This window comes from Lagenorhynchus albirostris, chromosome 11, assembly GCF_949774975.1.
Source record: "Lagenorhynchus albirostris chromosome 11, mLagAlb1.1, whole genome shotgun sequence".
Classification (NCBI taxonomy): domain Eukaryota; kingdom Metazoa; phylum Chordata; class Mammalia; order Artiodactyla; family Delphinidae; genus Lagenorhynchus; species Lagenorhynchus albirostris.
Window position 1 is genome coordinate 63,392,461 of NC_083105.1, and position 22,721 is coordinate 63,415,181.

At 53.1% G+C, this 22,721-nt stretch overlaps 3 protein-coding genes across 16 annotated transcripts in view; 2 read left to right on the forward strand and 1 right to left on the reverse strand.

Annotated features, from left to right (window-relative positions):
- FMNL3 (formin like 3) overlaps positions 1–5,939 on the forward strand; it is a 60,307-nt gene extending 54,368 nt beyond the window's left edge. For all 4 annotated transcript variants that reach the window (XM_060166295.1, XM_060166297.1, XM_060166299.1 and 1 more), the window contains one exon: positions 1–5,939. The gene's annotated coding sequence lies outside the window, so the exon portion shown is untranslated.
- Positions 1,211–22,032, reverse strand: PRPF40B (pre-mRNA processing factor 40 homolog B). Of its 11 annotated transcripts, none has more exons than XM_060166310.1 (26): positions 21,940–21,958; positions 15,450–15,530; positions 14,405–14,548; positions 14,029–14,094; positions 13,311–13,338; positions 13,061–13,086; positions 12,814–12,924; positions 12,405–12,525; positions 12,299–12,323; positions 11,867–12,067; positions 11,509–11,638; positions 11,361–11,425; positions 10,666–10,830; positions 10,460–10,568; positions 9,937–10,087; positions 9,086–9,219; positions 8,302–8,416; positions 8,063–8,154; positions 3,805–3,921; positions 3,440–3,577; positions 3,137–3,232; positions 2,815–2,901; positions 2,421–2,598; positions 2,108–2,169; positions 1,851–1,994; positions 1,211–1,749 (listed from the first exon to the last, which is right to left on the reverse strand). In XM_060166310.1, exons 2-26 carry the CDS (start codon positions 15,465–15,467, stop codon positions 1,657–1,659), a joined length of 2,616 nt encoding a protein of 871 aa, XP_060022293.1. In that variant the 5' UTR covers positions 15,468–15,530; positions 21,940–21,958; the 3' UTR covers positions 1,211–1,656. The 11 variants fall into 11 exon arrangements, with proteins under 11 accessions (XP_060022293.1, XP_060022286.1, XP_060022289.1 ...); XM_060166303.1 differs by lacking the exon at positions 21,940–21,958 and adding an exon at positions 21,507–21,621; XM_060166306.1 differs by lacking the exon at positions 21,940–21,958 and adding an exon at positions 21,551–21,569.
- Positions 21,508–22,721, forward strand: part of FAM186B (family with sequence similarity 186 member B) — a 22,454-nt gene continuing 21,240 nt past the window's right edge. Inside the window, 2 exon segments of the mRNA XM_060167050.1 lie at positions 21,508–21,754; positions 21,877–22,053. Of these exon segments, the coding sequence (XP_060023033.1) occupies positions 21,508–21,754; positions 21,877–22,053 (424 nt within the window).

Sequence of the window (22,721 nt, forward strand, 5' to 3'; positions counted from 1 at the left end):
GCCTCTACCACCAGCCCCTTGTCGTTCGCCACCAAGCCAGGAGTGCCGCACCGCCTGCTGGCCCCCCTCGGGCTCCAGGCCCCCACTGAGACCTTCTTGGAGGCAGAAGCACTTCAACCCTGAGTCCTTCAAGTCCAACCAGTAGACCTGAAGCCCTGGAATTGGCCAAGGGCCCAGCAGAGGGCTATGCTGCTCTCAACCCAGTGTCCACCCTAGCTCTCAAAGCTGCATCTTGCCTGCCGCCACTGTGGGCACTAGGTCTTTCAGGGCCTGGCACTTCCCTGGTGCCTCCAGTACTGCACTTTGCTCCCAAGGTCTTCAACATCATTTCCTCAAGGGTCAGCTCAGGAGAGCTGGAGAAAACCATTTCCAGCTTTAGGCTATGAACGGGCACCTAGGCCCACCACCACTAGAGCCAGAGGGACGAGAGGAGAAAACAATTTTTTCCTTCTTTTTTCCCCCTTACTTTTTGCAACCCAATGGTCAGCTGCGATCTAGAAGTGTCCAAGCTTAGGGAGCCCTGGGGCGGGGCCCTGCCAGTCTCAGATCGTCTTTTACCAGGAGCAAGTCTCTCCTAAGCCTGGGCAGTGTGCCCTAGTGATAAGGGGAGAGGAGAGATGCCATGCTCCCTGCCCTTGGCCCTTTGCGTTCTAGGCTGACTGTCCTTGCCGAGGTGGGCAGAGGACTAGTTTTCTCTGCCTAGAGAAAGGGTGTGCCAAGAACGTCCTCACCTTCCCCCAGCTAGGTTTTGTTGGCAGGGGCGGGGTCATGTTGGTCTTAGCTATTTTCTCCGTCCCCTGCCGGTTTCTTCTCGGCCCCTGGGAGGGAATACAGGGGCCCACTCCTTTTTGTACATGTACCACTTCCTTCTCTCTTGTACATAAACTCCAGACTTTCCTTCTCTCAACAAAGGCTTGAAATACCAGGCCTGACTCTGTCTCCTCTTTCTGAGTGTGGCGGCAGGGCTAAGCTGCCCCTTTAGGCTGACCTGAGCCACGGGGATAGAAAGGAGGCTGGGCAGAGCTGCCACGCTCGGGGGAGGTGAGTGCGGAAGCCTGGAGAAGGAGAACCTGGCTAGGTGGGCTCCAGCCACACAAAGGGAGGCAGGCCTGCCGTGAGGCACCAGTGCCCCCTGCTGGCCATGCGGGCACCTGTCCAGCCCCAGCCAGCCCCAGTGCAAGCACACTGAGAAGACAAAAGAGCCACTGGGCACGTTATAAATATTGTTATTTAAAAACCAAAACCAAAACCAAAACGAAACACACATACACTGGACCCCGGGGCCCCGGCAGGCAGGAGCAGGTACTGATGCTAGAGGGTAAGGACCCCGCCCTCTGCCACCCAGGCTGTGTCCACCAGCCTGTCACTCTTCCTGGGGGCCCCTTCTCACATTACTGGCACCACCCACCCACATGGCATTCACCACCAATCGCTGGTCTGGGGCTGAGGGCAGGGACCGCACTAGCTGTCCGGGAAGCTGGGAGGACCCTTGAACACCGCGAGCAACCTTGGGAGGTGCTGGCGATGATGTGTTGGGGTTGGGGCTACTTGAGGAAAAGCGGACACAGACCCAACTAAGGAAGAAGTCTGGGGTAGACAGCGAGGGTAAACTAGGCCACAGCCTCACACAGACCCGAGGCACGGTGCCTCATCAGGTCACTGGTGGTCATCCAGCTGCTGCAGGAGCGTCCGCCGCCGTCTTTCCAGCTCACCCTCGCTCAGCTCGCTTTCCGATGTGTCCCAGCCCGTCTGGTGGAGCAAAGGCACAGCTCACCCACAGCTTCCCCCCGAGGGCTGCCGAGGCCTGGGCACAGCGCTGACTGGGCTGGGGCCGGGTGCCTGCCTCTCACCTTCTCCTTCTTGATTCCAAAGCCTGCGGAGCGGTTAGGGAGCTCTGCCCGCCGGAGGTCCCTGTCCTTGTCCTGCTCTGGTTCTTTCTCATCACTCTCCTTGCCCGCTTTCTCCTCAGGGTCTGTCTCACTCTCAGGACTGTTCTGTAAGAGCCCAGAGCCCGCCTCCTCAGTTCCTGTGGAGAACAGCCCAGGAGGCGGGTGAAGACATCTCATAAAACAGCAGGGCCTTGGATGGAAGTTCCTTCTCTACGCACCGACTTGTGTCTTCTCTTCTTAGTTCTCTTTTTTGGTTTCTTGACTTTCCGAAGGCCATGATCTGGAGACAGAAAAATCCCCACTAAGTCCCTTGGGAGAAGGGAGGCCTCATCCTTTTCTCTGCTCATTCTTCACAGACAGGGACCTGTCTGAGGAAGTCTCAGTCCAGTTTTCCTTCCTTCTCTCCGTTTCCTGCCTGGGCAGGGACGGGAAGTTCTCCTTACTCTCCGACAGGTGCAGCCGTCCCAATCCACTCTACCCTCAGAGGGTGGGGCTCCCCGAAGGCCTCCTCTCCAGTTCCCAACTGCTTACCTGATCCAAGGAGAAGGCGGGAGGATGGGGAACCCCGTCCTCCAAGGGCAGCACCCCCACTTTCAATAGAATCAAGTGAGGAAGAGGGCTCAGAGCCTGACTCCGAGGGGTTCCGCCGCCTCCGCCTGGGGGGCCGGAGAGATGGTGGGGGCAGCTCTTCATCTTCTGACTCAGAGCCCTGGGGAGATGGGCAGACACGTGTCAGCACAGAGGTTACCTGGGCTCCAGAGGCCCTCAAGTATGGGAACTGGGGACAAAGAGGAGAATCTAGGACCAAAGGAATCCTCAGATCTTCCTCCAGGGGAGGTGATGTAGGAGAAAAGCAAGAAAAGTGGCTCTTATTTCCCCCAGACAATCCAACCTCACCCCACATCCTTCCTACCCGCCAACTCACTGAGGGCGAGTGGGAACGCTTGCGATGGTGCTTCTTGCCCTTTCTGCCGTGTTTCCGGCCTTTGCTGTGGAGGTGCTGGCATTCAGTCTGGTGGAGGCAGAGGGAGGGGAGAGGAAGGTTAGCCCCAGAAAGGACCCTGCATTCTACAATCCAGTTTTGCCTCCTCTTCTGAGGCTAGGGCCTTAGGTCTATCCAGGGTACCCTAAGACCTCCCCTTCCTTAGTTGTCCGGGAAAGGAGAGCCCTGGTGAGGCTTCCATTAAGCTAGCCTCAGGTGTTCAAGAGCCTGGGGCAGATGCAGAGGAAGAGAAGCTCTGCCTCACCTCCAGTACCTGCAGGAACTCCCGGAAGAGCCGGATCCGCTCCGACTCCAGGGTGATCTGCTCAAAGGCTGAGTCGCACACAAAGCGCTCACGGACCTTGAACAGGAGAGCACTGCTGATCAGACCAGCCCCAGCACAGCATGATGCCGCCATGAGCACAGGGCAGGGCTGGGGCAGAGGAAGGAAGGGAGCCGAAGCTGGCCCCGAGCTGTGCTATGACTGGGGTGGGCCCCCGGTGGTGGAGAAGCACCGCTGCCCTCAGGACTGAGGGGGTGGTGTTTGGTGCCAGGCTGCAGTCCTGACCTCTTCCCAGGCAGTGCCCAGCTCCACAGCAGGCACAGCCTGCCTCAGCATGCTTCGAAAGGCAGCTTCTCTGCGCCGCAGCCTTCGTGCCTCCTCCTTCTCCCGCTCTCTCTCCCGCGCCTCTGCTTTCTCCAGCAGCTGAGGGCAGACGGGACACAGAACGGAGTCACCCAGAAGGGTGGGCGCCCCGACTCACCCAGACATACCTTAAAAGGTGGGAAGTTGGAGCCTGGGCTCCTACTATCATTCCCTGAACTGGGGGAAGAGTCACACTGGGGCAGTGAGTGAGAAGGCACGGAACAAGAGTGAGGGACGAGTCTGAGAACGGAGCCCTGGCTACAGCCCCACCCCACGTGGCCCCTCACACTATTGAAAGTCAGCTTGATGTTGCCTGCATCCAGCGCAGCAGCCCTCTTGTCAAAGCTTATGACGTGGGCGAAGTCCTCAAAGGCTGTGTTCACCTCCACGCAGAAGCCCCGGTCCTGTGGGCACAGCAGCGCATGAAGCAGGGGGCACCACAGGCCCGAACCTGAAGCTGGCTGGCCTCCAGGGCAGGCAAGGGTCAGACTACAGGATGCTCAAGGAGCCCCCTCCCCCGGAAGGGATCCACAGGACTGGGATGCACTTGGAGACCAAGTCGTCCAAGTCCTCACCATCTGACAATTAAGACTCCCATGCCCACCCTTGGCTTGGCTGTCACAGGGAACTGGGGGCGGGGGTTGGATCACAGGGGCAGGTGTGCAGGGTGTGTGTGTGTGTTTCTCACAATTAATTCTTTGTCCCTTTGGCTTAAAGCTTGAGCCCCTGCTGGGTCATCCTGCTGCTCAGTAAGTTCCTTGCATTCCAGCATCTGCAGGTCCCACCCTCTGGCTATATTTATTGAGTGCTTACTATGTACCAGGTACCATGCTGAGTGTTTCACACACATTACCTCATTTAATCCTCACGTATCTGAATTTAAGCACAAGTCCTAGTATCCTAATTTTATGCAGAAGAAGAAACCAAGGTTTGGAGGAACTAGCGCCAATTGCCCAAGGTCTTCAGGGCTAATATACGGCTGAAGGAGAATTCTGCCCGAGGTCTTTTTAACAACAAAGCCCCTACTTTTTAGCACTACACCCACACAGATCACCTCATCCACGGGACAAATAGAGGCCATCTGGTGTACAACTCCCGAAACACTATTAAAAACACCACACACAGACCTGGCGCTGTGCTTCTCACCTAAGCCTCAAAACACCCCAGTAAAGCAGAGGCTTAGGAGAGTTCTCTCACTTGGCCCAAGATGACTCAGTGGAAAGTGGAGCCACTGGCGTGCGAGGTCTGGGGCACGGGCCCAGGTTCCCTCCCTCTCCCTCCACTCAGCTCGAACTTGCCCTGGCCTTCCTGCTGATGGCAGAGGCGCACTCTTCTTGCTTCTTCCAAGAGGACTTCCTCAACCCATGCTCTCCAGCCCTTCTCCTCAAACATACCAATCTCTCTCGCTTAGGGAACTGCAAGCTTCACTCTCACCTCTTCACTGGCTCCTTCCGTCAAGCACACAGCTCACTTAACCTGGAATACCCCTTCCACTCTGCTCTCCACCTTCCTCAAGCTAACAACCTCTGCTTCTTTCCCTTTGTTTCAAAATCTTTAAATGCAGCGCAAAGGAAAACAAACATTTATTAAGCCTACTATAAGCAAGATACTACAAATGTTATTTAATTTCACGACCTTGCACGTGTTATCATCCCCATTTTACAGATTAGGAAACTGAGGCTCAGAGACATTAACGTGCAGAGGTCTCAACCAATAAACAGCCAGGAGTTACCCAACTCTAAAGCCTGTGCTGCACTCACTCTGCCCTCTTCACGGACACTGCTCTCCTAGAGGTTGCTCATGTCCCAAGAGTCAACTCCAAGGACGCCTTGTCCCCACTCTTCTCGTCCTCTGTTCACTTCTTCAGTGCTCCCCTCTCCAGGGTCCCCTCCTGTCTCTGACCTCTTTTACCACCTCTCTTGCATGTGCTTGTTCCCCTGAGACCTGCAGTTAGTCTTTTCAATCTACACTGTCCTTCGCAATCTCATTCCCCACCTCTCTCCTGATTTTCAGACCCATACTAGACTGGATATTTCGCAGACACTTCAAATTCAGCAGATCCCAAGAGAATTCATTTCCTGGGAGACCCCCACCCCACTCCCATGGATCTCTCAGGCCCAGATCTTCTGTCTTTCAGCTATTCCAAGTCCAGGACTCTGCACTACCCTATGGGATGCGAGGTACCATCACAGTCTGCCTGGCTGGTAGATGGTCTCAGGGAGCCCTGGGTTCATCTGCCTTCCATAGGCAGGAGCCCAAAAGGGGGAAGAGGAAGGAGGAACTATCTAAAGAAGATTCTTTCTCAGGAGGTGTGGAGACACAGGACTCAGCAAGGATAGGACTCCCACAGGCCTGTCAGCAGTACTGGCCGCTCTGTGGCTAAAAGTTAAGAGTCCAATAAAATATAGCTCTTCTTGGATTAGATATTTCTACTTTATATAATTATCCTATTTAAAATTTGGTATGTGCTTTATTCCTCCCTGCCCCTGGTTGCTTTTGAGAATAATTCCAGAAGTGGAATTCCTATTTTCTCCAGCCCTGTTCTTCCTGCTTAATCCTTACCAATGGTGCCATCGATCCACTCCTGACATCTCCAACTCCTTCCTTCCCTCAGTTTCACAAAAAAATGCGTCAATTCTACTTCTGCGTGACTCTAGCCTACTGGTTTTAAACTTACTTTCTATATTCACAGCAGAAACATTTTTTTCCATAAAAATCTTATGCAGAACCTCGATGTATAAAAGAGAAACAAGCTGTTACACTTGAAAATACAGGAAGGAGCATAAAGTCCCCCCCCACTCCCCCACCCCCTCCGGCTTGTCCCAAGGCCCCTCTGAGGAGACCTAGGGAGTTTCAGAAACTACTGGAACATTACAGCTCTGCTCACTGGCCGTCCCCACTGCCCTCGCCAAGCTCACTCCCACCTAGATCACTGCAGCAGCTCCTGCCTGGTCTCCCTATTCACCCTCCATGCTTCGAACCCTGCCTTGAGTCCATGCTGCCCAGATTTTTCTAGCAAATGGCCCCAGCAGCAGGAAAGCGGTCTGGGGGTGAGTAAGAAGAGGAAGACTCAAGCTCAGAATTTATCTTAATCACTGGCCACTACCACTTCTACTATCCTGAGGCTTCAAGTCCTGTCCTCCTACCACGCCTATCCCTAAGCATACAAGCACTCTGGCTGCAAGCGCTGCTCTACACAACCACCTGGGCTTTTCCAAGACACCAGCTAATCACATCATTCCCAGCTCCCCATTACTTACAAGATAAAAATCCAAATTCCTTATTTTACCATTCAAGGAATTTTACAGGCAGGGCTCTCCTTCCCAACTGGGGCATGTGGTTCCAGAGAAACAGAGGAAGCCACAGGACATTATGATACATCTTACCTAATGGTAAGTAATTTTAAAATATTAAGTTTATATTAACAGAGAAGTATTATGGTATTAAAATGCAACACCTGCATGAATTCTTAAGGCAAAACACAGGACTTTAAAGAAATGTGTGCGCAGTGGGACATTCCCCACTTTGTTCTCAGACCCTCTCCACCTCAGGTACCAAGTTACTCCCCTTGGTAATCAGGTGAAGTCTGAAGGAATACTCCCCATTTTTCAGACGAGGAAACATGCTCAGAAAGATTAAGTAATCTGCTCAAGGTCACACAATTTGTAAGTGGTTAAGCTGGACTTCTACCCCTGCAGTCCGCCTTCACAGTCCTGCTCCTAACCACTATCCACACTGCCCTCTCAAACCCATGAGAATGGTCTTCACTTCCACAAAGAAACATGCTTCTCTTTGTTATCTTTTTCTGAAACATGGGGCTCTCTTAGTCCATCACTCACTTTTCCCCCTTTGATAGACATGGATATTGAGAATTCTCCAACGTGCACGTGCGATCAGAAATGGCAGGTGAATTCGCTCCCACATCACGGAGGTGACAGGGAGGAGTGAGGATAGATAAGGAGGACAGGCCCCTTCTAAAAGGCAGTGGCATCTCAGCTCAAGTCCACTGAATGCCTCACAAAACGAGCCTAGTGCTGCTAGATAATCCAAATTTCCAAGAGACGCTGAAGATCCAGATTTTAATTGTAATCTCTTGATTTTAACATGTTAGCATCAAATTCCAAATTTTTCTAAAACTCTGTACAGGCAGAAGGAACATATCTGTGGGCTACCAGTTTATGATTAGCTGTGCTGCTACCTCCTCTTTGCTCCTGTGGTACCCTACGCCCAGGACCTCCACCCTCCTCCACCTACTCGTTCTTAGAGGTGCAGTTCAAATGGCAATTCTTTCGATTCTCTGTCTTAACACTTGCCCCTCTGTATAGCCACTGTCATGTCATCTTCCTACTAGACCGTGAGCTCCTTATGGGCAGAAATTGTATCTTATTCATTTGTGTGTCCCCAGCGCACAGTAAAGGATCACAGTAGCTATCTCCTGAACCGAGCTGCAATGCTCCCACAAAACAGGCCTTACTGGGGAGTTCTGTCCTGGGAGCTTGCCCTGCACCCAGCCTGCCTCCATCCACAGACCCAGGCTTCCCTCACCTTAAGGATGTCCTTAATGATCTTCTTCTCATCATGGAATCGTGCCTTCAACTCCTCCACATAGAACTTGAATAAGTCCAGAGGGGTGGAGCCTGCGGGGAAGGGAGGGAGGGGGGCCTGGCGGGCGGCAGCTTCCCAAGGTTTGAGGGTGGGGTTGAGGACAGGACCAGGGAGTGGGAGTGCAGAGAGGCTGCAGGGCAGAAAGCCAGGCTAGAGGAGGGGGAGCCCAGCTGCCTTACCCGGCTGGCCCAGCATGTTGGCAAAGCGGACATCAGTGCTGACTGCTGGGTACAGCTCCATCCAGGTGGACATAGAGTGCAGCTGCCCTGTCTCGTGCAGCTCATCCAGGAAGGTCTAAGCAGGGAGAGGCCAGTTACAGGGAGAGTGAGCAAGGGAGGGAGGCAGAGCCAAAGACTGGGGAAGAAGACAAAAGCTGGCAGAGAGAGGCAGGGACAACCCAGACTGAGGAAATGCAGGCAAGAGGCAGAGATGAAGAGATACGGATGGGGAGGCAGAGAGCAATGTGAAAGCAGAGAGTGTAAAACAGAAGGGGACAGACTTAAAAGGAAAATGAGCCGGACCAGGAAGCAAAGCAGCGGAAACTTGCCTGCAGCATTATCTTCCCATGACTTGGTTTCAGCTTCCCAAATGTGTTACAGCCAAGTAACCCCCACCACTACCAATACCAATGCCACCTCCAAGCTGGGGGACAAGCTAGCTATGCCTGTCTGGCTCCCCAGCGAAGGGAAATAAACTTGGCCTAGCTGGCGAGCCACACTTGTAGAGCGCTCTCTGCTGGCAGTTTCTGGGTGGTGCATATGTCTAGTCTCCCTAGAGGAGCACAGCCCAAGGTTGAGGGGACACAGTGGGAGCAAAAGTGCAGGCACAGAGAGGCCTTGTGGAGCTGGGACAGGGCTGGGCATAGAGAAAGCAGTGGGACTGGCCGAGAAGAGGCAGGGCATGGGTGAAGAGGTGACGGTCTGGGGCAGAGCTGAGCTCTGATCCAGAGGGCAGCAAAGCTACCTGAAAGGCCTCCCGGTTCTTGCGCTGCTGGCGCCGCTCCCGAAGCCGGGCCCTCTCTCGCTCCTCCTCCTCCTCCCTCTCCAAAGCACGGATGTGCTCCTCAAAGCAGATCAGCGCATCTTCCTTGTCCATGTCTAACCGCAGGGAGGAGGCTCAGTGGGCACCACACCAGCGGGACACCCTCTCAGACCCAGAACCCCCAGTGCTTCAAAGATGCTGCCCCTGTAGGTGTTGGGGACACCCAGGGTGGTGGGGTTGGGGGAGCAGGGGACTCTGCAGGAGAAGCTATTGGAATGATGGTTCTTGAGGAGGGTTCCTTGATTATATGAGAAAAAATAAGAAGTATTCAGCTCTTGTGAATTTGGTTACTAGAAGTCATCATACGAAATCAGTTATCTCAGGAACTGAGATTTCATTTTTTATGGGACTGGGAATCAACCAGGCTTTGATATAACTTCAGAAGGTGAATATCTGAAGATACTGCCTGTGATGACAGGCCAACAGCAGCTTATTGCAACATGTGTGACCACTTAAGGCCCACCCTACCAAGCAATTTAAGACCATATTCACATGAGCTATAAAAATCATCTCCAAGTCTTCTGATTCCTACACCAGTGCTCTTCCCCCAAGGACACACATTGTCCAGGTCAACAGTGGACCCTGGAGGGAGAAAGGAGGTGTCCCGAAGCACTCTGGGATCTCCAGAGTCCAGAAAGGTTCTGGGCTGAGTAAGTGCTGGGGACTCCTAGACATCCAAGAGGGCAAGAGGTGCAGGAGAGTGGTTTGAGGCTGGTGCTAGGGGTCAGTGAGGAAAAGGGAAGGGACAGGAAGGAGTGGAGACCCAGGCTTACTCTGTAGCTGATGGTCCTGAGCAAAGCTGGGGTTATCCATGAGGTACTGCTGGGCCTGGGACCATGTGGTTTGGAAGTTGACGCTACTCATCCCATCCAGGATGCTCTTCAGGGCCTGGATGTTGCGGCGCCGGAGCTGCTTGGCCTGTTCCTAGGGAGCCACAGGGTCAGGGTGAGGCAGGGCAGGCTGGAGCTACTCAAGTGGGCCTGGGTAGAGGAATACCTGGGGAAAGGCAGGCAGCCTGGGGACTCTGGGACGGCCAGACTCAAGGCCTTCATGTCCCCGGAAAGGGGAAAAAAACAGGTTACAGACCAAGCCCTCAGAGACCTTCCTGTTCTCCCACACCCAGAGCTGTAGGCCCAAAGCATAAATGGGGGATGTGTAGGTGCCACACCAGCTTCTGAGTAAGGAGCTGGGACCCTGGGGGCAGCAAGAAGTGAATGGCTGGGTCCACAAGGAAGCAAAGACATGGAAGGTCTTAGATGAGACTGTGACTGATGGATCCAGCCCAGTGACTGTTACCTTCTCCTTCTTGGCCAGGAAGAAAAGGACATCATCATAAACCTCTTTTCGATCCCTCTCGGGGACCACAGCCCAGACCTCCAGCTCCCCAAAGGTCTGTTCTGCCCGCCTGTGGAGCATATGGGCCGTGAGTAGGCAGGCAGAGAACAGAGACGGCCCACAGGCTCTCAGGGTTCCCAGGCCCCACCCCAGCCCGGCCCCCTGACCGGTAGCGGGTGGTGGAGGTCATGCGCTCATGCTGCTCCAAGAAATGCTGCAAGGTCTGCTTGGCCTCCTTGGCTTTTAGCCGGGCCTCTTCCTTCTCCTCCTTCTCCCGCTGCGCCTTGTAGGCATTGAATGCCTGCTTTTTCTCACTCAGTTTGGGCAAGGCACTGGGGTGGACAGGGTGGGAGTGGGATGGGGACAGAGGAGTCAGCCTGAACCACAGCCCACAAAGCAGGGTCATGGCACACTGGGGACAGGTCTCATAGAACTAACAGGTGTCCATGCATGGGCACAGCAGGCTGCAGGGGCTCCAAGGGCACAGAGAGGCAAGACAGGTAGGTCTCTGGGATGTGGGGAGGGTTAAGAGGCAGTGAGGTGACAAGACGGGGCTCTAAGACACTGCTAACACTGGGCCCTTTCGCTTTGGGGTTCTCAAGTTGCCGTCAGGCCCCTGCCCTATCCAGCCCCCTGTTTCCCCAATTAATTCAATTCAAATCAGTTCAATTCAACAAGCATTTATTGAATGTCTCATGTCAGATCCCTTTCCCCTCCTTCTCCTGGAGGCTCTCCAGCTTCTCTTTCCCAGCACACTCACCCATCTATCACTCTCCTCACTCTGGCCCCCTTGGGGTTTCCTGGGGAATCCCTGGCTCAGCTGCCCCCATGAACAAGGTCTGGAGGGCCTGCCCAGACCTACCTGTAACGGGGGTCGGTGACCACCATCTTCATGGCCTGTTCCCACGAAGCATTGGAGGGGACAGCCTGGAATGGAGCAGGCGGGGGTCATGGGGCCTGCCCATCTCTTGCCCCCTCCAGGCCTACCCTGGGAGCCCCACTCTCAGCACCTTATCCCTCAGCAGCTCCTTGAAGGCCTGCTTTGCCTTCTCCCGATTGCTCCAACTGAGGCCAGACCTCTCCGGTTCTGGCTTTGATTCCTCTTCCTCCTGCTGTGGTGGCTGATGCTGTCCAGCAGAACTGGGGGGCAAAGGGGACTCTGCCACAGTGTCCCCCAGTCCCTATAGCTTTCAGTGCCCTGCGTGATCAGGACACTCCCCCTTGCTCCCCAGGGAAGCCATTTTCTGTTCCTCAGAGGTCATGCCCAGATCTTCACACCCTTCCCGAGAAACCTGGCAGAGGTCAAGGGTTGAACCCAGCTGGGAGCCTGAGGCCAGTGTCTGGAATGCCATGGGGGGCAGCCCTCACCTGCTGGGGCCCTCCTCTGGCTGCTGCAAGAACCCCTGCTCCAGAGGCTGGGCAGCCTCTGACACATCGCAATCTTCACTCCCACCTGGCTCAGGTTCTAGGAGGCCCGTGGGCACCAAGGTGGGGCCAGGCGGCACAGGTGGGGGGTCAGGCTGTGGCTGAGAAGGCTGAGGCTGTAGTGTCCGTGGCTGCTGCCGTTTCCTGCAGGTGAGCCGGAAGGGCAGTGTCCAGTAGAGCAGGGATAGAGGTGGTCAGGGGCTGGCTGGTCTTTCTATCCTGTGAAGGACTGGGGCCAGAGCAGACCACTCCACAAGGAGACTGAGAGCTGGCTCTTCCTCCCACAGAGTAGGGATCATGGGGAGAGGCCACTCCCACCCCTTAGGTGGCCCCAGGTACAGGTGGATAGGTAGGCAAGGTGGGCAAGTCACTCACCCTGCAGCCTCTTGTTTGACTAGAGCTGCAACAGGAAAGGATAACATGGTTATAGGGTAGCAAGGGCCACACCCAGAGCCCCTGCCTGGGCCCACCCCCTCCTCACCCTCCAGGTCATCCAGGTCCTTGGGCCGGGTCCAGCGGGACTCCTTACTCTGGTTGTTATAGTAGTAAGGTTTGCCTGTGTCCGACTTGTACTCTTTCCAGGGACACTGGGATAGCAGGAGCTGTAAGAGGATGGGCCAGGGAACATCAGTGGGCTGGGCATACCTTCCAGCCACAGTTGGGGTAGCTAAGGGGACCCAGTGAGTAAGGGACACAGGAGTATTTAGCGACCACCTGGCCTGGCTCAACGTGGGGGAAGGTGGACTTCCTGAGATCCTAGGGAGGTCGGGGAATGGTCAGGGATCTTGGGATCAGAGGAACCACGTGTATGGTTAGAGACTCAGGGGAAGCCAAGGACGTGGAAGGGTCAGGGCAGCTGAAAGGAAGGGACAGAAAGCCCCACTCAGGACCTCTGCCTTGGACTTGAGCACGCTGGGCTTCTCCCACACGGACTGCTTGTCGTCAGCATTGTAGTAGTAGATGCGCCCATCAGGGGCCACATGCTCACTCCACAGGGCCCTCTGGGGGAGGGGAGGGTACACAGAATGGTGGTCAAGGCCCTTTTCCCAAAGCTTCTTCTCCTCACCCCCAAAATTTAATGATTAGCACCCCTTTTCAGCCTTTCTACCCAGAGACCCCTGAGCTGAAAGAACTCACCGGAGGGCCCGTCCCAGCCACAGCAGCTAGAAAAGAAGCCAAAGGAAACATATTAAGTCCTTGCTCCAACCCCTGTCTGATCCCCATCTATTCCTCCCTTATTCCATCCCCAATAAATATCCCCTGGTCCCATCAACATCCCAGGATCCCTGGCATCCCAACAGGCATGATCCGGGGTGGGCTCTAGTCCATGGTCCCCTCTCCCCCCCAACCTCCGAGCCTGGGGGGAACAGACCCCCAGAAGACTCACAGCTGGCGGTGTCCGCACCTGGAGCCGTCTGCCGAAGAAAGAGGAGGGGGAAGGGTTGGGGCCAAGCCCAGTGGCCCCCAAGACCCAGGCCATGGGGGATGAAGAAGCAGGCCAGGCCAGGATCCAAGTATCCTGCTCCCAGGGATCTCTGCTCCCTAACAGGCTTCCCCTGCCCTCTGGGGCCATGGCTCTAAGACCCCAGAGGGAAATTGCACAGCAGCTCCTTTCTTCGTTTTCAAGTGAGAGTATTTTGTTGAGTAAACCTCCATGGCACATCTTTTCCACAGTGAATACCAAATGCCACATCGTACCCAGACTCTACTACACTGAACAATAGCACAAGAAGGTACAGAGAGATCCCCAGGTACTGCTGCTTCCTCCAGAGACACAGAAGATGAAGAGGAAATTGTATTCAAGTGTCCACAATGCTAACTCTGTGAGGGTAAGCAGTGTCTGGCATGAGTGTGTTTCCTTAAGGGAGCTGGGCATAGCAGGGGGAGTAAAAAGAGAGAATGTATGTGCCTTTGGGGAAGAGTGAGAAACTAGAAGAGCTGAGTACATGGCTGGACTGGAGAGGAGGACTCAGTGTGGGGAGTGCAGCTGGGCCAACGGTGGATGTGATAAGAAGAGGGAAAGAATGGAAGCCATGTCCCTGTGCTCCAAGTCAGGCCCACTGGGCTGCAGGGCAGAACCTACTTCCTGTCCCCTCAGTGCTTACCGCTGCGGTGACGGGCACCGCTGGCATCAGCATCCCTGGCATCATGGGTGGTACCATTCCTGGTATCTATGGATACAAAGAAGACAAAAACCAGCTACCGAGGTGAAGGTAAGCACAGGCTGTGAAGGGTCCTGAGAGATCCTGTCGGGGCTGTGACCCTCACATGGGCGCCTCCGCAGGCAATCCCCAGGCTCTGGGCTCTTAGCCAAGCCTCAGACTGTCCTCCAGCCATTCAGCAGACAAATCCACCTGGGCCTGGCCCCACGTTCCCTCCCTCCCCACCCCAGCTTCTCAAGTCCAGATATCCACTCTCACCTCTACCCGCAGCTAAAATGACAAGGGTTTTCTGAGGCCCTGGTACAGGGGAGAGGATTACCTGTGTGAGTGGTGGTGGTGCCCCTATTGGTGGAAGCATTGGGGGCATGATGCCAGGTGGCATAGGGGGGATGGCCGGTGGTCTCTGACTCATCGGGGGGAGCCCCATTGGAGGAAAAGGTGGGGGGATTCCTGGAGGAGGCATCTGGAAATGAGGAAAGGAAGAGATCCTGAGCAGAGAAGACACTGCTTTGCACCTGTCAGGAAAGAGCCACTCGGCTCCCACCCCAACCCTCCACCCTGGCTCTGAGACAATTCCAAGGTTTCGGTTTGAGAGGCATGAAACCGCCTCCCTCCTCACCACTGAGACTGATAACAGGGGGTCCCTCTGGGTATAACAGGCAAGCACGAAGCTTCTTGAAGCAGGGAAGGGAGAGGGAAAAGGGAGGTGGAACTGCCACCAGACTGCAACTGGAAGGCTCCACTGCTTCAATGCCTGTCCCCAAAGAGGCCTTTCAGATGCAGGGCCAGAGGCAGGTGTCCAGTCCCAAATCCCCCAGACCCCTGCCTCCTACCTCTTTTTCCCCAGTTTGATGACCACCAGTTGCTATTCCAGCCTGACTTTTTTGTATAAAGAATACAGACAAGGGGAATTCCCTGACAATCCAGTGGTCAGGACTCGGCACTTTCACTGCTGAGGGTGCGGGTTCAATCCCTGGTCAGGAAACTGAGATCCCGCAAGCCATGAGGCACGGCCAAAAAAAAAAAAAAAAAAAGAATATAGACAAGGAGCAGTGAAAGAGAAAGACAGCCCCACCCTGCCCTCACACTAAGGGGGTCTTTTCCCATCCACTTCTCCTTTCCCTTTCCCCAGCCCCTGTGTGTCCCAAGGACAAAAAGACAAAGGGAGAACTGTCAACTTTATGGACTGAGAGCTTAAAAGCAGCTCCTCCCACCCCGATGCCCAAACAAAACCATCCCTCATCCAAGGGCAACAGACGGGGGCATTACACAAAAACCATACTGGCGATGCAGCAGTGCTAGGGACTAAGAAGTTGGGGGTGCAGGCTGGAAAAGCCAAGCCCAGGGAAAGACATAAAACTTACGAAGGGTGGTGGCATCATGGGGGGCCCCGGTGGGAAGGGGGCAGGCGCTGCTGGGGGCCGGGGACCAGAATCGGGAACCGACTGTTGAGGGAGAGAAAAGTCATAGGACCCAGGATGGGCAAAGAGATGGGCTTTTGCAGAAGGGAAGCAGAGGGGTGAGGATGAAAAAGGAACAAAAGTTCAGAGGAAGGGTCTCCAAGCCCATTTTCCTGCCCGCCCCCAGCTCTGAGCCCTGGGTAGCTCTGCTCTCTCTTCTGCTAGCTCAGAGCCAGCTGGCTGAGCTCCTTCAATGTCATCTTTATTTTGGAAGTTTCCACTTTGCCAAAGCCAAGAAAAGATGGAGGAGGCTCTACTACAGGCACAGATGGGCTCTTCCCAAGGCTTTTCACCCACCCTCCTGCCTGTGGGCAAGGCTGTGCTTCCCTTAAACCAGGCAAACAGAGGTCTCTCATCCCCAAAGTACTCAGGGAGGAAGTGGCCTCTTTTCCTGTTCGCCTGCCTGAATTCACCCAGTACAGAGACTCAATCCAAAGGTCTCTAAACATAGTCACTAGTCCTTCCTAAGTACTAGTTTCCCTAACTCTCCTCTCTTTACTACCAGCCCCCTCCCCTAATTGGACTCATCTTTAGTCACTCACTCACTCTGACATCTTCCATTCCCATTCCCTCCCTCTTCTCTTTAGCTTTATTCCCCAGTCCCCGCACCCAGTGACCATCACCTCCCCTACAGATTCTGAATTCATGTCCCAGTGCATGAGGCTTTGAACAGCCTGGGTCTCCCTATCCTACACCTAATGGCTAGCCACATCACTCCACTTAGTTCTCAGAGTAATTATCTCTTGCTCTAAAAAGCCTTCCTGACTCTAGTTAAAGCACTTCCAATTTATTGTGATCCCCTTTTTAGTTTCCTTACATATACAGTTTCGTAATTATTATGTTTGCTTGGATATGTTTCCCCTTACCAGAGAATAATAACATTCCATGAGGGCAGAGATCGTATCTGACTTGTTGAAAGCTGGATTCCTGGTATCTGCCGCAGTGTCTGGCACATAATGGGTACTCAACAAATATTAAGTGAATGAACGAACAAATGAAGGAACAAATCCTCTTTATATAGAACCTTCCGATTCTAAAAATTCATCCTATAGATATAGCCCTACATCTGTGTACAAGGTTTTCATATCAGCATTATTTATAAAACCAAAAGACTATAATAGCCTAAATATCAGCAAGGAACTATGGACTTTTACACAAACATAAAATGGAATACTATGCAGTCATATAAAAGAATGAAGAGGCTCATTGTCTTGATAGGGAATAATCTCTAAGATACATAAACAAGTGGGGGGGGGAAGCAAAGTGCAGCAAAGTTTTATTACTTGTATAAAAATTGGAGACAAAAGATGACACACAAGAAATGAGAATGGGGACAGGTAGAAAGGAGAATTCTGTTTGCCCTTTTGTAACTTTGAATATGACTATATTTACCCTTTCAAAAAAATTTTTAAAGTAAACTAGGGCACAGAGATGCAGCTAAAAGGCTCTGCCCTTCCTCCTCTTTGCTTGGAAGGTGGGGGGTGGTAGGGAGGAGTTCCACAGAAAGGTGGGAGCTGGCTCACTGCTGCCCAATTTCCCTACTTTCCCAATTATCCCTATGGTATGAAGGCTCAGCATCTAAAAATGCTCTAATCTCTCTTTTAGCAATATCTGTACTTCCTCTCTTCCCACCCATCTTGTCCTAAGAAGAGAAGGAAGGGTAAGTCAAACTACTCCAACATGGATCACCTTTTCTCAGGGATCACACATTCTAAGCCCTGTATTCAGACCTGCTCCTGCCCCCTGAAACTTTCTTCCGCGTGGAAGTCAGAAACCAATCAACATGGGAGGAAATCCAATTCTCTGTGCCACACTTTCCCACCCAAGCTGCCTCAGGATCCTCTCTAACCTCCCAGACGCTACGTAACCATCTTTGGGTCCTCCCAGGCTCCAGGGTCGCCCATCTCAGAGACTGGTGCCACCATTCACACAGTTGCCCAAGATAGAAATCTGTGAGTCACTCACCACACCTCCTTCTTTTTTGTCAATACATCAATGAGTCCTGTTAATTTTACCTCCTAAAGATTTCTTGAATCCATCTATTTCTCTCCGTTTCCTCCTCCACCCCTACCACCCCTCTTTTTTCATCTGACCTACCTCAGTGGCCTCTTGACTGGTCTCCCGACACCCACTCCAACCTCAGGCCACGCATGTTACTCACCTGCTTAAAACTCTTTAATGGGTCTGGGAGGCTGTGGCACGTTTGCTTCCCAACTGCCTTGCCTACTTCACCCATGCTAAGCTCCTTCTCTCAATCCTCCCACCTCAGACATCCACCTCTGCCTGGGGCAATCTTCCTTCCAAGCCCACACAACTCGCCTACATATCCTTCACATCTGGCAGTCATCATTTCTTCAGGAATGCCTTTCTCCAACCCAGCGGACTAGTCAGAGCCCTCTTTTACACACTCAGACACCATGTTACCTCCCCCTTCAGCAATTATCCACTGGAATTTTACAGTTATTTGTACAATTCTGATTGTATTCTTATTTTACGTGGCACTAATAAAAAACAAATGCTGCCAATTAAATTATGATACTCCACTGATTTTAAGATGCATCTTGACTTCAAAAATGTTAAAATGTGAGTCTTAGAATCAATGAAATATCTGGCACCTCCACTAGGCTGAAAACTCTAAGGGGCAGGGACTGTTTTTGCTTACTCCAATATCCTATGCCCATTGTATTTTCCTCACCACCCCCTATTGGCACACAGTATGTGCTATTATTTCTTGACTTACTGACTGAATGGTCTTGGCAAATCCCACAAAACAAAGCCATCTTAAGGTCTAGCAGTTATTCAGGGAACACAGAATGTCAGAGCTGGAGAGGATGCTGGCAACCACCCTAGGCAGTCCTCATTTTTCAGATAAAAAACTAAGGGGGACTAATTGGTCCCAGGGCTGGATCCAATCTGCCCTCTAGCCCTACTCCCTTAAAAGCACAGTCCTTACCACAGGAAGCAGTTCTGTTTTCCTCACTCTAGCATATCCCCTGAGACCCATGTGGTTAAACTGGGAAGGTTCCAACATTTTCTTGCTTGAAAACCAGTGGTGGGTCCCTATTGCCCACCCTACAGAATCTCTCATCTCATCTCATTCAAAGCCTTTAAACAAGACCCATCCCACACTCCTCTTGGCTCACCCTGACTCAATGGCTCCCCTCCTCCTCTTTGCACAAACTGTTAGATTACTCCATGTGTTTCTTTTATTCTTTGTCTCTTATTTTGTTCAAGATGATCCAATAGTCACCTCCTTCAGGTTACCTTTATGACTATCCTCCACACATACATACACTCCTACCTCAGGATAAATGCTGCACTACTTTGCACAGAGTGACATGTTACTCTGTGGATGCTTGCTGGGTGTTTCACATGGGACTGCCTGTCTCCCTACTCAGGTGGGGATTTCCCTACATTTAGGGATTGCGTTTTCTCCTTTTAAGCCTCCTCTGAAGTGTCTAGTCAGGGCCCTGCACACAAAGTGCTGTGATAAGATGCAGACTCACCCCTTAACTTATTTTTGCATACTGGAATATCCTAAAACAGACAAATGTGTATGTGTGTGCACATGTACCCAGGTACATTTGTATAAATTCTCTGGGTAAAAGCTGACCGTGATGTGAGAGACAGGCAGTTTGGCAGAGGTCTGTGTGGCTGGGGAAAGTGAACTAGAACCAAATACTGGCACGGGAAAACCTAAACAATTTTAAAAACTTACTGTATATGACCATCTTTAACTTGGAATGGAGACCCCTGGCCAGAATCCAGACACTAGCCTGTTTTGGACAGTTCCCCAGAGAGGACACAGCAATGGAATGAACATAAATTACTATGGAACTTCCAAAGCCCTCCCTTCCCTGAGCCTCCCCTGTGTGACGTGTAGCCTTTCTTTCCTGAAACACCCCTGCCCCTATCTCACTTGCTGCAGTGCCTATGCAACTTCAGGTCTTATTATACTTCTGTGTGAGAATCTGAAGACGTAACTTGTATGAGAGAGGGATATAGGAAAGGGGGCTGAAAGAGAAGCAGATCATGTGTCTTCCCTGGAACAAAAACACATTTGTAGGCTGGGGACAGACAGTGAAGAGATAACTGATCATCTGATCATCATGTGTTCACCTGGGCCAGTTGGAGGATTTCCCCCAACACCCCACCACCCTTGGCCCCGACAGATACAATCAGTTTTTCTCAGCCCCCACATCTGAGGGGCATCTCAGAACTGAAGATTCAGAAGAACAAAACGAGAAAAGGAGAAGACTGGAGAGACAGAAGGAAGAGAATGGAAAGAGGGAAAAATAACATTTACTGAGCGCTTATTATGAGCCAGATACCATGCCAAACACTCGTTTAATCCTTGCAATTATATTAGAGGTTATTATCCCCATTTTACAGATAAAGAAACTGAGGTTCGGAGAGATCAAGTGACTTGACCAAGGTTCCAAGAGATTAAATGGCAGAGGCAAGTTTGGAATCCAAGCAGTCTGACCCCAAAGCGGCCTCCCAGCAAAGACAATAGTGCCACAGGTATTTCTCACATTCAAATTCATTCCCCTCTTTTCTTTTTTACCCCAATCCTCACACAATCCTGAAATCCTCAGACAGCCAGGGGATCCCAAGGTTGGCCAGGTCTAGCTCACTCCCTGAAGGGATTTGTGCTGGAAAATGAAGGCTGGGAGGCACACCTCTCAGAAGGAGGTAGCCATCATCAAAAAGAAAAGTATCATGGAGACTGAGAGACCAGCTGATTACCCTGTGCTCTAATTATCTACCTGCTGCCCTTCTTCAGCTGCCCCAAACAGCACCAGCCTCTCCCTCCCTGTTTTCGAAACCATTCTAGTCCCCACTCCCCTGTACCAGCCTCATTATTCCTCCTGCTCCCCAAAGATACTAGAAAATACCTTCCGTTGCTTCTCTCTGATCCTGCCATCTCATCACTCTCCTTCTGATGAACAGAATGTTACTTCTGGTCTTCATCTTTCTTGGGTTAGGTCTCAACCCCTCCTCTACTTAGAGTTCTCCCATCCCTCCAACAGGATTCCAGAGGCGCTGGCTAGCCTGCCCCATCCTTGCTTTGTGCCTACCATCCCCCCACATCCCTGGGGATTTTCTGCAGCCCCAGCTGAAGGCCTAGCCTCCATCTTCGTCTTTCTTTTGCTTCCCGACGTCCTAGAACCCATTCTCCTGAACTCTCTCAAGAACCCCCCCGTTTTGGAGCAGAAAGAGATCTAGGATGTCATTCCCATGCATCTTCCTTTTTTTTTTTTTAATCGATAGGAAATCTGAGGCCCAAAGCAAGGTAGTGACTTGCCCAAGGTCACACAGAGTTGTTACAGAGTTTGTTGACGGCAGAGCCAGGATTGGGACCAAGGAGCCTCTGCTCTCCCATTTCTTGGACTGTCCAGCACTGCGTGGGGGCCGGAAGCCTCTCTTTCCTCAGGAAACAATGCCCCCTCCTCACCTCAGGAGACAATGCGGGGAAATGAAGGAGGGGGTCTCCAAGAGGTCTTATGGGGCACCCAGGGCTTCCAAAGGGTTCAAGCACTGAGTCTGGGTAAGGGGCATGTCGCACGACAAATATCCCAGGGGGGAAACTGTGGCCCCCAGCTTTCCCCTAGTCCACCGGTTCCCACATCTCTCGCCCCCTCTTCTTTCTCGACCTTTCTCCACGAACGCACTCTTCGCTTCATCCCTTGCTCCTCCTCACCCAGTCCCGCAATCCTAGTTCCCCTCAACACCCCCACCCTCCGCCATCCTCCATCATGGCCTCCCCCGCCCCTTCTCCCCCAAATCCCCGCCCCCTCCCCCCTCCCTGGCTTCTCTCCCTAACCCCTCATTCCCCTAGCTCTGCCCCGGGGTCCCGGGTACCCCCGGCGGCCTCCCCGCCCCCCCGGCCCAGGCCCGGGCCGCCGGGGGCGCTGTGGGACCGACCCAGGACCCTCCACACCCGCGCGGGGACGTTACCATGCCAGAGCCTCCGAGCAGCTGGGCCGGCTCGGCCCACCCACCAGTAAAAGCCGCTCTGATTGGCCGGCCGCAGCCGGGAAGGCGGGGCCAGTGGGGGGTCGCACGCCCTGGTGGCCGGTCGCACGCCCTGGTGGCCGGGGCTCCGGTCGCTCCCGCCGACCAGCCGGGTCCTCCACCGGCCCAGAGAGCCCCGGCCCGGCCCCACCCCCGGCGCGGAGAGCAAGGCCCCGCCCCTGCGCCTGCTGGTCCGGGGTCCGCCTACCGGGGGGCGGGACGCGGGGCACGCCCGCTCCGCGCTCTGAGTGACGGCCGGAGGGCCGACGCCAGGCTGCGGTTCGCGGCCTGAGTTTGGGTGCCGACCCTTCAGCGCGCGCCCGCGACTCTCCTGCCTTCCCGCCCTTCCCACGCTTCCCGCCGGCCGCCTCCAGACCTCGGCCCGCCGCTTCTCCGCCTTCGCGGCTCGACTGCAAGGGCGCGCGGAGCGGCTGGATCCCACGCGCTCGCTCCCAGGACCAGAGGCTGGACCCAAGTATTCATTCCGAATGTAGCTTCACAGAGCGTTTTTTTGGTTCGATGCGTATTTTTAGCACTTTAATTCACTCATTCAACAACTACTGAGCACCTGTTATGTGCCAGGAAGTGTTCCAGGCACTGGGCAAATAGCAGTGGGGAAAAAAAGCAGACAGATCCCGGGAAACTCCTGCCCTTGTGCGGCGTACACGGGCTTCTTACGTGACCCCAAAGTTACTTCTTTTGAGATTTGGCTCCCACCAAGTGGTGAAATCGTGAGGCGAGGGGCCCAATTTATTTTAGGAATAAAGATGTGAGATAAATGTTATGTTGTACAGGTAAGGGAATTATAGCCTAAAGCTATTTAATGACTGCTGAACGTCTCAGGGCTAGTAACTTACAGAGCTCCAGGCATACGGGTGCAGAAAGGTCGAGCACCTTCTGTCCAAGGCCCGGGTAAAGGTTTTTCTTTTTTCCTTTATTTATTAACACTTAATCGAGCCTGTGCTCCGTGCTTGGTACTGTGCTAGGTCCTGAAGATACAAAGAAGTCTCACCTGGGTCCAATTCCAAGGCGCTTAGAGTCTAGCAGGGGAGTGGTAGGAAAGCAACCAATACGAAGTAGAAGTCCTAAATTAAAGGTGACAAATGGGAGGAAAGGAAGAGAGAGTCATTCTTGGGGCCGACGTAGAGAGAAACTTCA